The sequence below is a fragment of the Streptopelia decaocto genome (genome assembly GCF_964273445.1).
Source record: "Streptopelia decaocto genome assembly, chromosome: 4".
In the NCBI taxonomy this organism is placed as follows: Eukaryota; Metazoa; Chordata; class Aves; order Columbiformes; family Columbidae; genus Streptopelia; species Streptopelia decaocto.
Genome location: NC_138658.1, coordinates 43342377 through 43359877, shown reverse-complemented (window position 1 = coordinate 43359877; position 17501 = coordinate 43342377). Strand labels below are relative to the sequence as shown.

The 17501-nt window shown below is 37.8% G+C and overlaps 1 protein-coding gene across 4 annotated transcripts in view; it reads right to left on the bottom strand.

The window, feature by feature from the left end:
* The window catches only part of TENM3 (teneurin transmembrane protein 3), a 319771-nt gene that overhangs the window by 157619 nt on the left and 144651 nt on the right, over positions 1–17501 (bottom strand). For all 4 annotated transcript variants that reach the window (XM_082051699.1, XM_082051700.1, XM_082051701.1 and 1 more), the window contains one exon: positions 9653–9862. In XM_082051699.1, the coding sequence (XP_081907825.1) occupies positions 9653–9862 (210 nt within the window). The remainder of the gene's footprint in view (positions 1–9652; positions 9863–17501) is intronic.

The window sequence follows — 17501 nt, the reverse complement described above, 5'->3', positions numbered from 1 at the left end:
AACATCTCTCATACCTATGAATTCTAACGATTAAAATAATTCTACCAATTACTTTGCTACATTCCAGTATGCATAGTCAAGTATGTAATGCAATAAACTATGCCTGAATGGTCTGTTTACCCCACAGCAAGTTACAAGGAAAACTCTTTTCCCTTAAAGGACTTGTCTCTTCAGAGCACACAGGCTGGCAAAAAGCCAAGGGAAGCTGGTGCTTAAGCAACCAAGACTGAGCAGTGCCTGTGTGCATTGCAATCCCAGCCAACCGCAGTAAATGTTATTGGAGTTTTTGTGCTGTAAAATTGCTGCTTTCATGCCCACTGCATCTGACAATAGCAATCCTTGGCCTTGCATGAGAGAGGAAGGCTGATGTGCCTTCTAGTCAGATTTCTGCATCCTTAAAATACAGGGTTACTACTCCTGTGTACTCCTAATAGGTTAGTGACAAAGAAATTCCTGTCAGTGCTATGTCCAGACAAAGAAAGGCACTAAATGGAGAGATCTTTTGTTTATAAGGTAGAAGAGCAGAGATATTATGCTTTAAGCATAGTGCTTAAGCTTTTGAAATCATTGATCATACTTAAAAAGATAAAGGATGTTAAATTAGAAGTGCCAAGTGTTTAGCCTTCCACTTTTCAAAGTAATTTTGAAATAAGCTCTGTTCTCACAATCATCCAAATGCACACCTATTTATTGTTTGCTTAGAGACTCAAGTACAAAAACCTCAGTATTCCTCCTAAGAAAGACTGTGACAAGCATCTGCCAGCAGAATTTCCAACAGCCCTGTTTTCTTCCAGCAAGCAGCATGTTTAAAGCATTAAAACATCATCCTCCAACCTACAGCTGGCCAGAACAGAGTTCAAGTGGGAGCCAAAAGCCAATGAGAAAACAAACCAGATTTTTTACTTTTGTCAAATGCTCCATTTTTTTCATACAGTGACTGTTTCAACACTCTAAAATGTGTGTTGCAGTTGCAGTACAGTGACTTTACTCCTGTATTAACCACCACTATCAACTTCCATATAATCCAACAGCAATCTGGCTTTCCTCAGAAGCACAGAATCGGGTCCTAGAAATCATCAGCATTCAGCAGAACTAAGGAATAAGTTAGGTATTTTATGTACTTGTACAGTGTTTTTTCTTCAGTGGTAACTAAAGACTCAGTCCCAACTGAAGGAAGAAACGTTTCCAAGATCAACAGCACAGGATAGAGCGTGTTATCCTCACTAAAACGTACCAACTTGGTAGACATTTAGTGCTCTCCAAAGCACCAGCTTCTTACAATGACCATGACTATATAACTAATTTTATTCCTGCTTAAACAAACAAAAATTGAAATGAATAAGCATTCACAGCTGGAGAAAAAAACTTTTTAAAAAAATTTTTTTAAGAAAAACACCCCCCAATGACAGTAACTGTCTCAAGACTGAGAAACCAGAAGATTAAAAAAAAAATAAATCAAGATTTTATCAGAAGCCTTCAAATCATTCTATGTTCCTGGAAGAACTTTAGTTTCCTCAAAGCTATCAAGGCTCAGTGAGCATTAGAGCTGATAAGAAAGGCCTGTAAAACTGTAAGTTCAGGCTGTTGCCACTGAGTGATGAACAAATGGGGACATGTATAAGATGCTCAGTCCTCTCTTCCTAAGTAAGGCTTAAAAAAATTGTATTGTGATACGGAGTTAAAATATGAGACCTTTCTGTGAAATAAAATAACAAAAAATCATTAATACCAGTTTAATGTGATGATGTTAGACACTTGTGTCTGATCCTGGCCTCACACAACTTATTAGTATTTGTTGTGTGCTTGCACACTGTACCTCTGGAAGTCAGCCTAAGCAGTAGCTGGGTAAAGTCTTCAGGTTTGTAATTTATAATGAAAATAAACTCTCTGTGTGACTGTTTCCTTCTTCTTTTACCTGCTGTATTACACATTATCTTCTACGATAAATTTGTTAGAGTCTACTTTTCCCCACAAGAGCAATATATTTATATTGTTCCTGATTGTGACTTCAGGATTCTCTTGTTAACAAAGTGCAACAGAATTTAAATTAAAGCTCCTTATCTTGCAATTAGGAATGTCTGTTCTATAATCAAGCTAGTCAAAGGAAATTATTTGTGTGCAAGAACTGGCAAGAAGGGAAGGAATGCATTTTTGACTTATGTTCATCTATAGTGCCAGGTACATGTTTGGTCAGTTTAAATGTTCTAATGTTTAGATGCAGCTTTTTTCCTTCGATAAAACTATATTCTGCTTTCATATTTCACTGTATTTCAGAATCAATTTATCTTCACAGATTTTAACTTGCACGATTTTTTGTAGTATGATTTTTGATGGAGAAGGGAGGAGGGGAGGAAATGTCTCTACATCAGATCATATCCGCAGTACGATACACAGTTGGCAGGTTGTCCCATCTGGCATGCATTCGAGTATAAGACGGATAATTTGTCACTCTGAATCCTTCGATTTGTGAAGAGGCCGAAATCATCTTTGGAAAGATATTTTGCAGCTAATGATACAGGAGGTGTGGGGGAGACTGTTCTTTGAAAGCTACAAAGGCCACAATCTGAGGAGAAATAATTGGTCTTGGCTCTTCTATTAAGTAACAGAGATCGAAAACTACAAAAATCTTTAAGAGAAAAACATCACTTAAAACAATCAGATATGAGAACTAATTGCCCACCCCTTTGCAAAATTTGATTTTGGAGGGGTGAGGGCAAGATTGGGGAACTGTAATTTGCTCTTGGCAAACAGACTGAATGCTTAATTAAAATGAACAAATGTACATTTTTGTACATTATGGGAACAATGTTGACAGAAGCTTGGCTTAAAAACCAATGAAAGAAGATAAAAAGATGCATTCATGAAACTGAAATCAAATATCAAAAGGCGCTCAAAAAATAAATTGGCTAGCATTCCAGACAATTTTTAAGTTTTTAAAGCAACTACATTTGCCCCAAGCATGTGGAAGACATATATTTGTCCATCTGTACCCAGAGGATATTGGCCTCCCTGCATTGTCTGATTTTTGACTGCAAGAGATTAAGTGCTTCTGTAGCTACCGAGGCAGCCTGCAAGCAGTGCTACAGTGGCTGAAACAGAACAGTCTCTGGCCTCAGAAAAAAAGTCAGCATGTATTTTTATAGCCTGAACTTAATCCGTATTTACAGAAAGCTTGTCAAATACCTCTGTTCAGCATCACGGGCATTCTCAATTTCTGTATATCAAACATCTTTGCTTATGAAATATTTACATGAGTATACACATGCCCAGAAGCCATTGGCAGTTTTCACTGAAAACATGCAAACTTATTTTGTAATTTTGCAGGATATATAATGGTCCAGCAAGTAGGAAGGTAAATTGGCTGTTCCGCAAATGATTTATGATGTTATGATTTTTAACAGCCAATGCATTGCAATATGCACACTCCTTACAAAACACACCATCCCTTAGTATGATAATCTCTGTTATAAACTACAAAATCAAGTATACCTGATTTGAAATGCACACAGGTACTAGTAAGGAAAGCTCCAGGAGGTTACCTCAGTCCACCTTCTCCTAAGTGAATGTAGGTTTGTTCTCAGCAGTATGACTGACACTTTTACTTAGTTTAAGTTCATGCTACAGAGTGACAGAGCTTCTGTCACTTCCCTTGGGATAGAGTTCAATATCTTAATACAGTTCACTGTTAAGAGAGTTTTTCCTGATAATATGCCCAATCTTTCCTTTTCTTATATCATTCTATTGCTTTTAATTGTATCTCTACGTGGCATACAACATGCTCCATTCCATATTGGGTTACTGTAGCACTTAATTAGTGCTTAGGCTAAATACCAAGTCAAAGTTTTATTCTCCTTACCTATGCCCATACATTAGTATTTCTAACCTCCTAATTGTTTTAATCCAAATATACCTAAACAGTAGAATAAACAGCAATAATTCTAGAACGAATAAGAGAATTTGACAGAAACTTTGAAAAAGCAAGAGGCCCAAATCCAAAACTTATAGTCCATTGATGCTATGTCTACGATTCTTTCTTTGCTGATGTATTTATATACCTATCTCAAACTGTCCTTGTTAGACCATGTTACAGATTCATGTCTCTATCATTGTTTCTCCTCAGATTTTTCCTGAATATTCTGCATCTCAGGCCAGCTTACATTTTTCAGTTCTAATTTCACTTTATTAGTTTCTGTCCATAAAATTAATGATCTTCCCTTGTCCTTTTCTATTAACAATTTGTCCCCAGTTGGCACTCAGAACTCTCACTATTTAGTATCATTAGGAGATTTTATTAGTGCCATTTTTACTCCTTCATCCATAGAACTAATGATGATGTTAAATAAAACCAAGATTATAGTATATCCCCATGATGTTCTTCGACACAACTCCTCCCGGTTTGATCTAATTATTCAGAGCTGAATTCATTTTTTTTTCAAGTAACATGCCTTAGGACCAGAGTCAGACAAATTGCATGTACTGATATATCAATGACAAAAATTAATTTATCATGAACTATGCAATAAGAGATTAAAAAAAATCTCATTAGACAATGTGTAAGATTACAATGAAAACAAGGCATGTGGATACCAACAGAGTTTCCAAGGAATTTGGATGGACTACCAGTTCTCAGAATGGAGAGAAAACACAGCAAACTCATATTTCACCAAAGAAAAAGCCCAAACAGCTTTTAAGCGTTTGATCTCAAGCCATCATGTTTGTGGTTCCTTCTTCCCTAGAACTTTTCCCCCTCCCTCCTTTTGTTCCCCAATACACTGTTGATGACATGGCAGGTGACAGCCTGGCTGTTGAGTTCTAGTTCAGTAGCTTGTGCACTTTCCCTTGTGGAAAACTATGGCAAAGCAGGGATGGAATAAGGGCTGGGAAGCATTTAGCAGGCACTAAAGAAGGACCGCCAGAAAATTATAAGAGGTAGTTCCAAGATGTTGGCTAGGACTGAATAAATTTGCCGTGCATCTTTTCAATATTCATAGGTTATTCCAAACCTTCTCACAAGCCAGTGGGGCATGAAGGGGGAAATCACATTGTCCTCTTCCTGCCCTCACTGGAGCAAGTGCAAGGACTGCAAAGGAGGAAAAGATACCTTAAAGTCACTTGCCTCTTCCACTAACTTTTAACACAAATCTCTGTGTTTAGTTCCATTATATACTTCAATTTCATTTGCTTTTGGTGGGAAGGAAAAGGCAGAAGTGAGGAGAGGAGAAAATTGTTGATTGCTTAGTTGTGGTTGTTATGCATTAATTGAAATGTCTATGCAGAAAAATAAAACAGGATAGTTGGAGGGAAAATGTGAAATGTAAAAAAACCCAAACAGACCCTTAAAAAAATTCACACTTGCGCTTTGTATATGTGTTGCACCTGGTCATTACTGCTGCCAGGCTTGAGCATTTGGCCTGTATTCTCTCAGGTGCTTGTACAAAAGCAGAAGGTTCTGGCTTCTTGACATTGTGATATGAAAAAATAGTAATCATTTTTGTATGACAGATACTTTTGTATAACCTCTCCCATCAAATTATGAGTCATCATAAACTAAAGTCCTCAAATTATATTTTAGGACAATTATGCCACAGAGCATTTGGTGTCTGTAAAGTAAGATGTCCTACAATGAGACCTCCAAATATGAAGAGTTCTTGTATGTTATCCTTCAACCAGCCTTATTAGATCATTTTTTCTCTTTCACAAATTGAAATTCAGAGTTGTGTTCCAGATTCCTGAATTTTTTCACCTTGCAGGAAAGCTCAGCCATTTTGAACTGAAAAGCCCATCAATCTGCAGCTCCCATGTGGCTGGAGAAAAATCTTGTTTATTGTGCATAACCTGGCAGATCCTTGATCAAGGACAACTGGAAAACATTTTATATCATATTGAAAATTCTTTCAGATCTCCCCATCACATGACCTATCATGGCAAACTGTTTTTAAGAAACATGAGAACCTTGTACAACTTAAATGTTCAATTACACTGTACAAACACCGCTGTGAAATGTATCTTTCTCTATTTGGCATTTGATGGTTCTGCCATAACACTCCCAATTTAGGGGGTAAGAATCCTCAAATCTGAATTTCTAATTGAGACTTAATCTCCACTGACAGTAGTAAGCATTAACATTTAACTATGTATTTTCCTCATAGCTTCTGTCTAAGCTAGGAATTTAGCACTGTATTTCTTATTACAATACATGTCTCTGTTAAAAGATCAGCTACTACTAATTTCAATAAATTCCCCTCCAAATTCTGACTAACCTATAAGTTCTGGTGGGAAAATAAGCTTACCAAGATGCTTAAATAGACTTAAGATGACTTCTATTGTTCACAAGCAGCATAAAGAAACCCTCTCCACTCACATTCAAAAATCTTCTCCTCCCAGCTCCGAGTTCACTCTCCCTCTTGCTTAAACAACTGCTCATCTTCCCTGCAGACGCATTCGGATGCCCCTATTTCTTATAAACCAGTTCACTCTTCTTTCTAAAAACAATAAAACTAGTAAATTGTTCTGAAATTAGGAGACAAATTGGTTGACGTATGGAACAGAATCAGTATACTCATCTGCAATGTGCAGAAGAGGCAAGTAGAATAAATTGTAGGTGCTATGTAAAGGAATACTGTCATGATTGTTGGTCCTAAAATTTATCTCCCCCTGAATTTTACAACGTATTAACACACTGCTTTTAGAGAAATTAAATGATTCCTAACAAACTGTCCACAACAGTCCTCACTTGATCTGAATTTTTAGAGCTACTAGCAATACCTCCATGAAGACCTTTTCTTCTCATGTGGTAAGCATTTTATAACTGATTTTGGTAATTGTCATTTCTCTTTTAGCTAATTCCTCAAATGAAAGCTAATTACCATTGGTTACCAAACTAATAAAACCCAAATTCTTAGATTAATATAATTCTAAATACACAATCAGATGCTTTAAATTTTGAGGGAGTTGATAAAATAAACTACCCTCTGCCAATATAAACATTGGACAAAGTCATCCAGAAAATGACACTGGAGCTATTTTGTACCTGTTAACATCAGAGAGCATGGAAAGCTTAATTTGTCCAGATGCAAAAAAGACAACTGGGGAAAACAAACAAACAAACCCCCAAACAACAACAACAAAAAACAAAACAAAACAAACCTTCCTTCTGTGAAAGTGCTACATATACTGTATTAACTACCATTTTAGCTAAAGAAAATACAATACGCAAATGAGACTGTACCAAAGACCATGATTAAATGATCTTTACTTTCTAGGGTAGATTTGGAGAGACCCACATACTGGTAAAAAGGCTACACAACAACACCACCAACCACTGAGTAAAAGAAAGTTATAGCTAACTTGGAAATTATTACCTTAATTACTAAATTCTGCTCTTGCCTGTTTTACAATGAACGTATTTTTTCCCCATCAATAGGCCAACAGTATAAGAAATGAGAAACCAACCATAAGCAAATCAAGTGGATACTTCAAGTAATGTTCAGATATGTGCTGTATGAAAGTATCCTTTCTTTGAGCAGTGCAAATCCTGATCCTGCAGCTGACTGCAGGGGTGGAAACCTACTACCAGAACCCCTGTGGTCTTCTCCTTGTCCAGCAGAAAAGCAAACCAACCCTACTTAAATTACGGCAATCACAAATCCATGGTTAGCAAGTTGAAGCACTTCTAAAAACAAGTCTGATCTTGTGGAGAGAACAAAAGATCACTAGCTCTATTATATGACCACCAGCACAGCTAGATTGTGAGTGGCAATATATATCATTGATTTAATTCTTCAACAGTAGGAAGCAAAAGCTGCAAGCCCTTCTATTGCACATATACACTAAAGGGGCAAATTTCACACATCTGCAGATAGAGGAGACAGGAGCACAGCTGGAGGAGATAGAGGAGCAGAAAATAAACACGTACTTACAGAGTATGCTGAGTTTCCCCTCTGCTTAGCAAAAGTCTTACCAAGAACATATACCACTGTGTTAACTTCTGTCCTGCTTGTTATCAAAAACTAAATAAGGGTATTTACTCCTGCTAAAAGGATTTGTCATGGGACCAGCTGAAATTATTTGGCTAGTCTGGGATGAAAGGGGTTAAGGAACATTCCTCAAGGTTGGCCAACTCAGACTGACAAGCAACTGTTGAAAATTTCAGAAGCAGCAAAATGCTAAAACCTAGAAGAATGATGAACACTTAGTAGCTTCCTAAGAGGCTAGGAGGTATAAGAAGTTCATCTCAACTACTGAAAATTTCTAGCAGCTTGTTTGTGCTTTTGCATTTTTCATTTGTAGATGAACAGCTGGTGGATACAGTAATCTAAATGTATTGACTTATTGAATTAAACCAGTCTACCATTTGGATAATGCATCCATTTTCTAACAGATTGCATATTCCTACACATAAAGGAAAGGAGACATCTTCATAACATATCCTGATCATGACAATATACTACTGCTTTTTGGAGTTCTTCACGGATTAAATACTGAGCAAGTTGAACATACAAAAATAAAGTTATTATTGTCAATTTTAAAGATCTTAGTCCAAGCCACTAACATGGTCAAAAAAAAAAAAAAAAAAGGAAGGAAAAGGCAAAGAGGAAAAGGCAAAGGGAAACGGAAAGAAGGTTGTCAAATTCACACACACAAAACTGCTCTTAGCAGACTGGCCTTTTAGACAGACCACCAAAGTTGCAGTCAAAGCTAGGAAGAGCTCAAAGTCAGTGTTTTTGCCTTGCAAAATAATTCTGTCCAACCAACTGATGTGCAATCTGTAGGAAAATATTTCTCCAAACCCCCTCTAGTGGTTTATCTGTAGGAGAGCTCTTTGCAAAAGACAGAAATGGTTCTTAGAAAACAAAGAGCCTTATTGCAAGCTTTGCTGGTCTGCTCGGGAAGGGCTGTGATTTTGTTAAAATTATTCTTCCGGTTTGCCTACCCCAAGAAAATCTGTTCAATCATACAACAAAAATTGAACCCTGTGTCTATTATTTTTTATGTAAAAAAAAAGAAAATAACAAAAAAAAGAAGTAAAAATGTGGTTTCTCATGTCATGATGTCTAAGTGGGCACTGGTGTTTCATGTACACGTCACTCCTGTTGGTTACTCATACTGATTGGGAGGAGGAGAAACAGGGAAACGCACATCTCAGGAGCCACTGTTGTCTTCTCTCACCACACAGCTCTCTTCTTCTAGATCTCTTTCCTCAACCAACCTAAGAGTACCCTATCCAGTAAAGTACAAATTCTCTTGTCCTGCCCTAAGAAAACTAAAGGAACAGCAGGCTGTAACCTGCTGAACTTGATGAGGTGATAAAAGATAGCTTTTCTATTATTCTGAAGCCAAACATCATCACAGTTCAATCAACTTCAGCCTACTCTTTAAGAAGTATAACTAAATGCTAGTCACTTGCTACAAATTACATTACATTATAAATAATTAATGGCTATTGCTTCATATAAGTATTGCATTTTAAAATAACTTAAATGAGCTTCGATATATTAGAAGTTACTTTCTACTCTTGCTTAAATTAGAAACATCATTTGTGACATTTAAAATACAAAGTCATTTTGATATCTTTAATTTTTATTAGGCAATTTTGTAGAAGGATGGAAAATAAAAGGGCATTCAAACTACGGACAAAGTGTCCTCTTCTTACCATGACCTGGGACAGACACTGAAACAGTACCGGTCTGTACTAGATATGAGCTGGCAGTATAGTCCTCATCTGTATCAGAGTCCTGAACTGGCTGGCTGGCATTATTACTTAATAACCACCTCTGGTTCTCATGGAGATTGGGTGATGGAGGAGGGGAGTGTAAATGTTCAGTAACTGATGGACTAGATGAGGAGGATGGCATGGGAGGACCTATGAAAAAAAAATAAAAAAAAATTTAAAATATGGGTCAAGATATCACATGAACAATAAATCATTTATTTTTTGAATCACCAAAAGGTGGATAGTCTACTTCAAACAATAAAAAGAGATGGACAAAGGAAATATGACAATTGCCAGTAATAAACTGGTTTAAGTGCTTTAGAAAACATAACACAATGCCAAGACTTGCTATTTCAATGAACGGTGTCTATCACTACCTGAAATTCCAAAGTCTCTGCAACACAAAATGACAGAGGAGCAGGTACCAACTGAAATGAAGTATTTGTTGTACAACCATTTGGAAAATACAGTATTTTCTGTTTTGCAGGCCTCTAAGCAGAACAAAAATACTGAAATACATAGCCAAATACAGGGCTGCTTCTTTCAGTGGGATGCTCATGTCTGAAACTAGTTATAAAAGAAAATAATACAGACAAGCAAAGAAAGAAGAACAGTTTTCAAAGCTCTCACACACAGAGGAACCTCACAGCCCTAAATTTCTATCATACAAATTATTCTGACAAGAATTTAAATTTTCAGTGGTGTTTCTCAGATACATATACTATTCAAAAGCTATTAAAACATTTTAGCTGTCAAACTTGAGTCCATCTGCACAAGTTGTTTTAAAACATGCATACATAACGACTACATCCCATTTCTACATCTTTAAAGTATCTTAAAGGCATCATCGAGGAAGACAAGATTTAAATAAAGCTTTAGGATATCATAACAATACATTTAGTCCTTCAATGAAACAACAATTAAACCCAGTAAGAGAGTAACTTGATTTACCCTGTGAATAGGATGGCTCTTTATAGTATTTAGTCAGCAAAGATCTGTTGGACTAGTTTTGAATAAAGTATTATGTTGCCTGAAGGTGTGGAATTGTACCAGAAAATGAAGTAGCTTTATTACACACTTTCTGTTAAAAAATTAGATTAACCTGCATGGATACTATTCATAATTGCAAATCTAAATTTAAGGTTTTTTTCATCATGTAATCATTGTTTTTATGGTACATTGTAGTCCACTAATGCTGGAGAAGTGCAGAACCTCTCAATGCCATACTTAATACAACAAATTATATTGGCATCAGTACCTTGAATTACCTTCCCTCTCTCTCCCTTTACACTGCCACAATCATGCTGATTTTTAAAGTTTGCCCTTTTCCCTTCCCCCTTTCATATTCAGTTTATCCCATCACATAGTATCCTAAAGATCTCTCAAACACATTGCTACGTCCTGACCAATTGTTTTCCCTGGAAAGAAACTTGCAACAGCCTCACCACAAACTGTTTCCTTAATTCTTTTACATGTCATTTACCTCTTCTTATAGTGAAAAGCACAACATACATTATCATCAAGACTCAGGTTTGGCTCTGGAAGGAAAGTGAGCACTTACTATTACTCCGTTAACTAACTTCTGTGTGAAACCCAAGGTTTATAGCCAGGAAAATAACAAGGATGGTGAAATGACATTTTACAGGGTCCAACCTGGGAATTTGGAAGTAGAGAGTGGGCACATTTTCAAGTTCGAAACAAAATGCCACCACATTTTCTTGCTACACCTTGATTTTTTACATTGCTTGCTTCAGTAACTTGGATTTGCAGTTATTTCTCGATGGAGTACTTAATGCACCATTTATGATGTACCTGGACCAATTTAGACAGCCATTATATTTAATTTTTTAAATACTTTCGATAATAGTTCACAGTGGTTGTTATACAAATCATCTCTATGATTTCTTTTTTTTTTTTTTTTTTTTTTTTTTTTTTTTAAAGCTTGGAACAAATCTCCTTTACTTGCTTTGGACTTCTCTGACTGGAGAGGAGAGCGGTAGTAATATGTTCCAGATGTACACTGTCTGGAGCAAATCAGCATCTCAGTAATACCTATGAAGCATACACACAACACTGTTCTCAATATGCTTCCTCTCCCCTCCTCAATTTACACAAATATTCATACACAACAGAGCCTTGATTACACAAACCGTAATAGTGCAAAATATCATGTCTGAAAACGTGTCACGTCCAAGGCCTCTTAATTATTTTGTAAATTCTCTCATTTATTTATTGTTATTAATTGTCTCAGTGATGTGTGCCCAGTTGACACTGCACTTCACTGATGAGCAGCCAGGCGGACAGAGCATCACTCGGCTGCTCTGGATTAGGGAGCTTCTCAGTTCAGGAAACTGTGTCAGGAGTGGAGTGGAACACAGGGCTCTTAGCAAAGCTTCTGCTACTACACTGTGTGGAGACAGATCTCTGCTACTGCAAAAATCAGGTGATTAGGGCTGTAACACCACTAGGAAATTACGCAACTTTGATGATTTGGTTTTTATAAACGTAATTCTGGCAGGCAGTAGTCTTTATTGTCACAAAGTTATATGGTCTGCAGCGAAAAGGGAGCTGGTGATAATACGACCCAAGTCTTCAGAAGAACTCTAGGCCAGCCAGCTGGGACAAGTATTTCTGTACAACTTCATCCAGCACTGGCAGATTTCTACAGGGAGCTCCTCTTTGATTCCAAGTGAAGAGACAGATAGCTATCTATACTGCCTTTTATAGTATAAGCTACATGTTAAGAAAAAAATACTTAACGCAGTAGAAAGGGGAATCATAAATTATGTGCATATTCCTTTCTGCTTTCTATTTTTACATGAAATGAAAGGCATTTAAAAATATTTGGTAATAGCTCTTATTAAAGTCTTAACACATTTATAAATCACAAAAATCATTAAGTATGACAACAATCAATTATATTGATTATAACACTTGATCTATATAGTTTGGAGGCACACGATAATGCAAAGAATATTTCATTCTAAGGAAAATCACAAAAATACAAATATTGGGTTTTTCCCCTGTCTTGTTTCTTTTGGTATACACCTAGCAAAAATTTCTGTTCTTCTGCTTTGACTTTCTTGTCTATGCTTTAAAAAAGCAACTGTTCTTGTTTTTACTACGTGACTTTGATATAAGATAGTAAACTATTTTTCATGAGAAAGTATACTGGGTTTAAGAGTATTTAAATCTTATATTTTAGGTTAGTTATGAAGATAAACACACTTCAATTTGTTGGCATTTTTGTAATCAAAAACACATGACTTACTATTATATTTGGGTATTTCAAAAAAAATTGTCTCACACAAAAATGCAAAAAGGATTTGTGACAAATATAGGCAAACTCCAGCAGGAACAGACTCAGTATAGCATTATGTGAAGATGTGAGTAAATTTGCTAAGGAAGTAATACAACTTGCCAAAGAAAGTAAAACCCAAAGAAAATTGGTTGTAAGAAGAACCTTAACAAAGAAATGCACCTGAGCTAATAATGGATGTATTAAATACATGTGTACAAGGTAATTATGTTAAAAAAACGATTGTTCCGTGCAAAGATCAGCACTGATATAAAAGACCATATAAAATATAAGTTGGAGGCAGAGTTGATGTCACATATGGAAAAGCTGAAAGGGATGAGTATGATAAGTGCAAACAATAAAAAGATAGCGAATAAACCATAGGGCAGACTGCCATCAATAGACTGATAGTAACGGGAGGCACAGGGATGCATGAGGCTTTCTAGATGAAGTATACTGAGGCTTAGGGAAGCCTAAGGCTGAGCCTCTGGCAATTGCTGCTGCCTAACACCATGGGCACAGAGCAGCGAAGAGCTGGGGGTAGCGCGGGGCAGAGCTGTGTCGTCAGCCCCAGAGCCCCAGGGACACGTCCACCCCATCACAACCCAGTCCTGGACAGGTCACCCACAACCTTGCCCTTAAAAAAAACTCATTAGTACAGTTAAGCTTACTTATATGATATTATAAAGAACAAATCCAACAACTGCTCAGCTTTCATCTTTTACCTGTCTTCACATGCTAAAGAAGTGCTTTGTTCCAATGCTAACAGGTGCGTAGATGAATTACACACTGCGTCTTCACTAGACGAATTTTAGAGAAAACAGTATTGGAAACTTTTGGAACATGGCATTTAGGAGAAAAGTAGGATGAAGAGAAGCAGTAGTAAAAACCTCCTGCTGTTGCAGGGTGGGCAGGCTGGAATAGATGACCCAGAAAGTCTCTGCAGAGCCCTAAAATACATGCAGTTACGAAAACTGCCCAACTGCTTCAAACTCTTGAAACAGAGACATATTGCTGACAACATGATACCAACAAGAAAGGAAAAAAACTTATTTTCTTTTGTAGTTATAAATCTACACATTCTTAAGATCAAGTTTTAGCTCAGGAAAGTCTTTGTTGTTTCATGAACTTCTTTAACACTGACCTTTTGTTCATATATCTAGATGAGTTCTCAAAACCTGGAATTATCAATTTACTTTGCATAAGACGTATTGTGAGTTACATACTTTGAAAAAGTAATTTCACGATGAAAATTCGAAGGGCCATTATCTTAATCTCAATCAGGAGCATAAATCCTATATCTAAGTCTTAAATACAACTTCTGATGGCTGCTTAAGGCAGTACAAGAGTAGACAGCTCTGTTTAGGCTGTTTAGCTATAGCAGAATGGTGCATTTTTCCTTTCACAGTCTTGGCAGCTCTTGTCACTGAGACTAAAGAAAAAAATTCCTCTATCTGCATCTCAAAGACAGAGGGGGAGAGTCTTATTCTGAAGTTAGTGGTAAAGGGTACGTACTTACTTCAATGTCAGTGAGAAAATGCTATTAAATTACAAATTGCAAGGTAGATCTCTCCTTTCTTTACTTCAATTACTGGGATTTTTGCTGGTGACTTCATGGAAATGGAAGATTTCATGTTATATTAAATGGCACTATTATGTCATATAAACCCCTAACCATACCACATACTGTGGAAAAATATGTTATACATATAATGGCTCAGTACCATAGCTATATATATATACAGATTTTGTACTTTGCTCCTCACAAGAAAAGATATGTTGCCCTTTTTAATTTTTTTTTTTAATGAAACAGTTGATATGATCGTTTAAAAGTGGGATCAGACAGGCAGTGGTGGTTTGTGAAGGTCAGAAATAACATGTCTTCTGGCTAAATTAATTAGAAACCAAAACACTTCAAATAGGCAGAAGGACACTTATAGCCCTTCTGAATCAAACTGAGATGAATCTTTGCAATCTGTTCTAGGACTTCCCAGCGTGCTGAAAGCTGTAACACACTCTTGTTAAATAGGGCACCTATACCCTCCCAACAAGTTTCTTGATCACATCGCAAAGTTTCAATTTCTCATCAGTCACATGTAGATTAACCTAAAAATCCCCCCTAAAAAAACCCCAAACCCAGCATCTGCTACGTACAACCCCAAGCGACCAGATTTTGGATGTCTTCATCTCAGCATATAATACAGTAAGTTAGTTAAAAGTGAGTTTTAATTGTAAACTCATTCTTTATTATGGACTCCCTGTACGCTCTCCAACCTGTATGACTTGGCACTGGCATTTATCTCTCTGCTGGATACTGCAGCCTTTCACAGCCAACCTGCAGTGACAGTTATCTCTTAATTAAAACTCTACATGCAAATAGAACTACTGAAAAGTATTGTGGCATTGCACATGAAGAACCATTATTTATAACCAACACAGTTCTTTTTTTCTATTTATACCAGGATTGACCACTGTAGCTACATATACACATATATAAATAAGACTGTATGAATCCATCTACAGGGAAAAATACTCCAGTGAGAATAACAGAATCACAGAATGTTAGGGATTGGAAGGGACCTCAAAAGATCATCTAGTCCAATCCCCCTGCTGGAGTAAGAACACTGAGATGAGGCTACACAGGAATGTGTCCAGGTGGGTTTTGAATGTCTCCAGAGTAGGAGACTCCACAACCCTCCTGGGCAGCCTGTTCCAGTGCTCTGTCACCCTCACTGAGAAGAAATTTCTTCTCAATTTTAAGTGGAACCTCTTGTGTTCCAGTTTGAACCCATTACCCCTTGTCCTACCACTGGTTGTCACCAAGAAGAGCCTGCCTCCATCCTCGTGACACTCACCCTTTATTTATTTGTAAACATTAATAAGGTCACCCCTCAGTCTCCTCCAAGCTAAAGAGACACAACTCCCCCAGCCTTTCCTCATAAGGGAGATTTTCCACTCCCTTCATCATCTTTGTTGCCCTGCGCTGGACTCTCTCCAGCAGTTCCCTGTCCTTCTGGAACTGAGGGGCCCAGAACTGGACACAATATTCCAGGTGTGGTCTCATCAGGGCAGAGTAGAGGGGAAGGAAAACCTCTGGACCTACTAACCACCCCCCTTCTAATACACCCCAGGATGCCATTGGCCTTCTTGGCCACAAGGGCACAGTGCTGGCTCATGGTCATCCTGCTGTCCACTAGGACCCCCAGGTCCCTTTCCCCTATCCTGCTCTCTCATAGGTCATTCCCCAACTTATACTGGAACCTGGGGTTCTTCTTACCCAGATGCAAGACTCTATACTTGCCTTTGTTATATTCATTAAATTTTTCCCCACCCAACTCTCCAGCCTGTCCAGGTCTCACTGGATGGCAGCACAGCCTTCTGGCGTGTCAGCCACTCCTCCCAGTCTCATGTCATCAACAAACTTGCTGATAGTACGCTCTATTCCCTCGTCCAAATCATTGATGAATATATTGAATAATACAGTCCCCAGTACTGACCCCTGAGGCACTCCACTAGATACAGGCCTCCAACTAGACTCCGCCCCATCGACCACGACTCTCTGGCTTCTTCCCTTCAGCCAGTTCACAGTCCACCTCACTACCCAATTGTCCAGACCGCACTCCCTCAGTTTAGCTGTAAGGATGCCATGGGAGATTGTGTCAAATGCTTTACTGAAGTCAAGGTAGACCACATCCAGTGCTCTGCCATCATCTAATCACCTTGTTATGTCCTCATAAAAGGCGATGAGGTTGGTCAAGCACGACTTCCCCTTGGTGAAGCCATGCTGACTGCCCCTAATGACACTCTTATCCTTGATATGCCTTGGGATGGCACCAAGGATAAGTTGTTCCATCAGTTTCCCAGGGATGGAGGTGCGGCTGACCTGTCCATAGTTACCTGGGTCCTCCTTCTTGCCCTTTTTGAAGACTGGAGCAACATTTGTTTTCCTCCAGTTCTCAGGCACCTCTCCCATTTCCCAGGACTTGGCAAACATGATGGAGAGTGGTCCAGCAATGACCTCAGCCAGCTCCCTCAGCACCCGCAGGTGCATCCCATCCGGACCGATGGATTTATGGATGTCCAGATCGCCTAACTGCTCCCTAACCCAGTCCTCATCAACCGAAGCAAACCAAGAATTCTTCTAAAAATAAATGTTTTCAAATGCATAAAAATGACACCTGCAATCTACTGTAGGATTTCCATGTAATTGGTTTTGTTTCGCTTTGCTTGTACATATAACAGATAATGACCCTTTAACCCCTGAATTAGGGAGTGTATCTTCCAAGTGAGTGCTGATGAACTGTGACTGCATCTCAGATGCAGACCTTAAGTAGAACCGACATCTACTTTTCCCAGATTTCCCTGAAAAGTTATTACTTCTAAACAAAACAGATGCATTATCTTGACATGTATTTTAACTCACAAAGTTGCAAACGTTCCATAGACTGTGAAAGCTGAAAATTTACAAGGCTATAATCAAAGGACATAGAT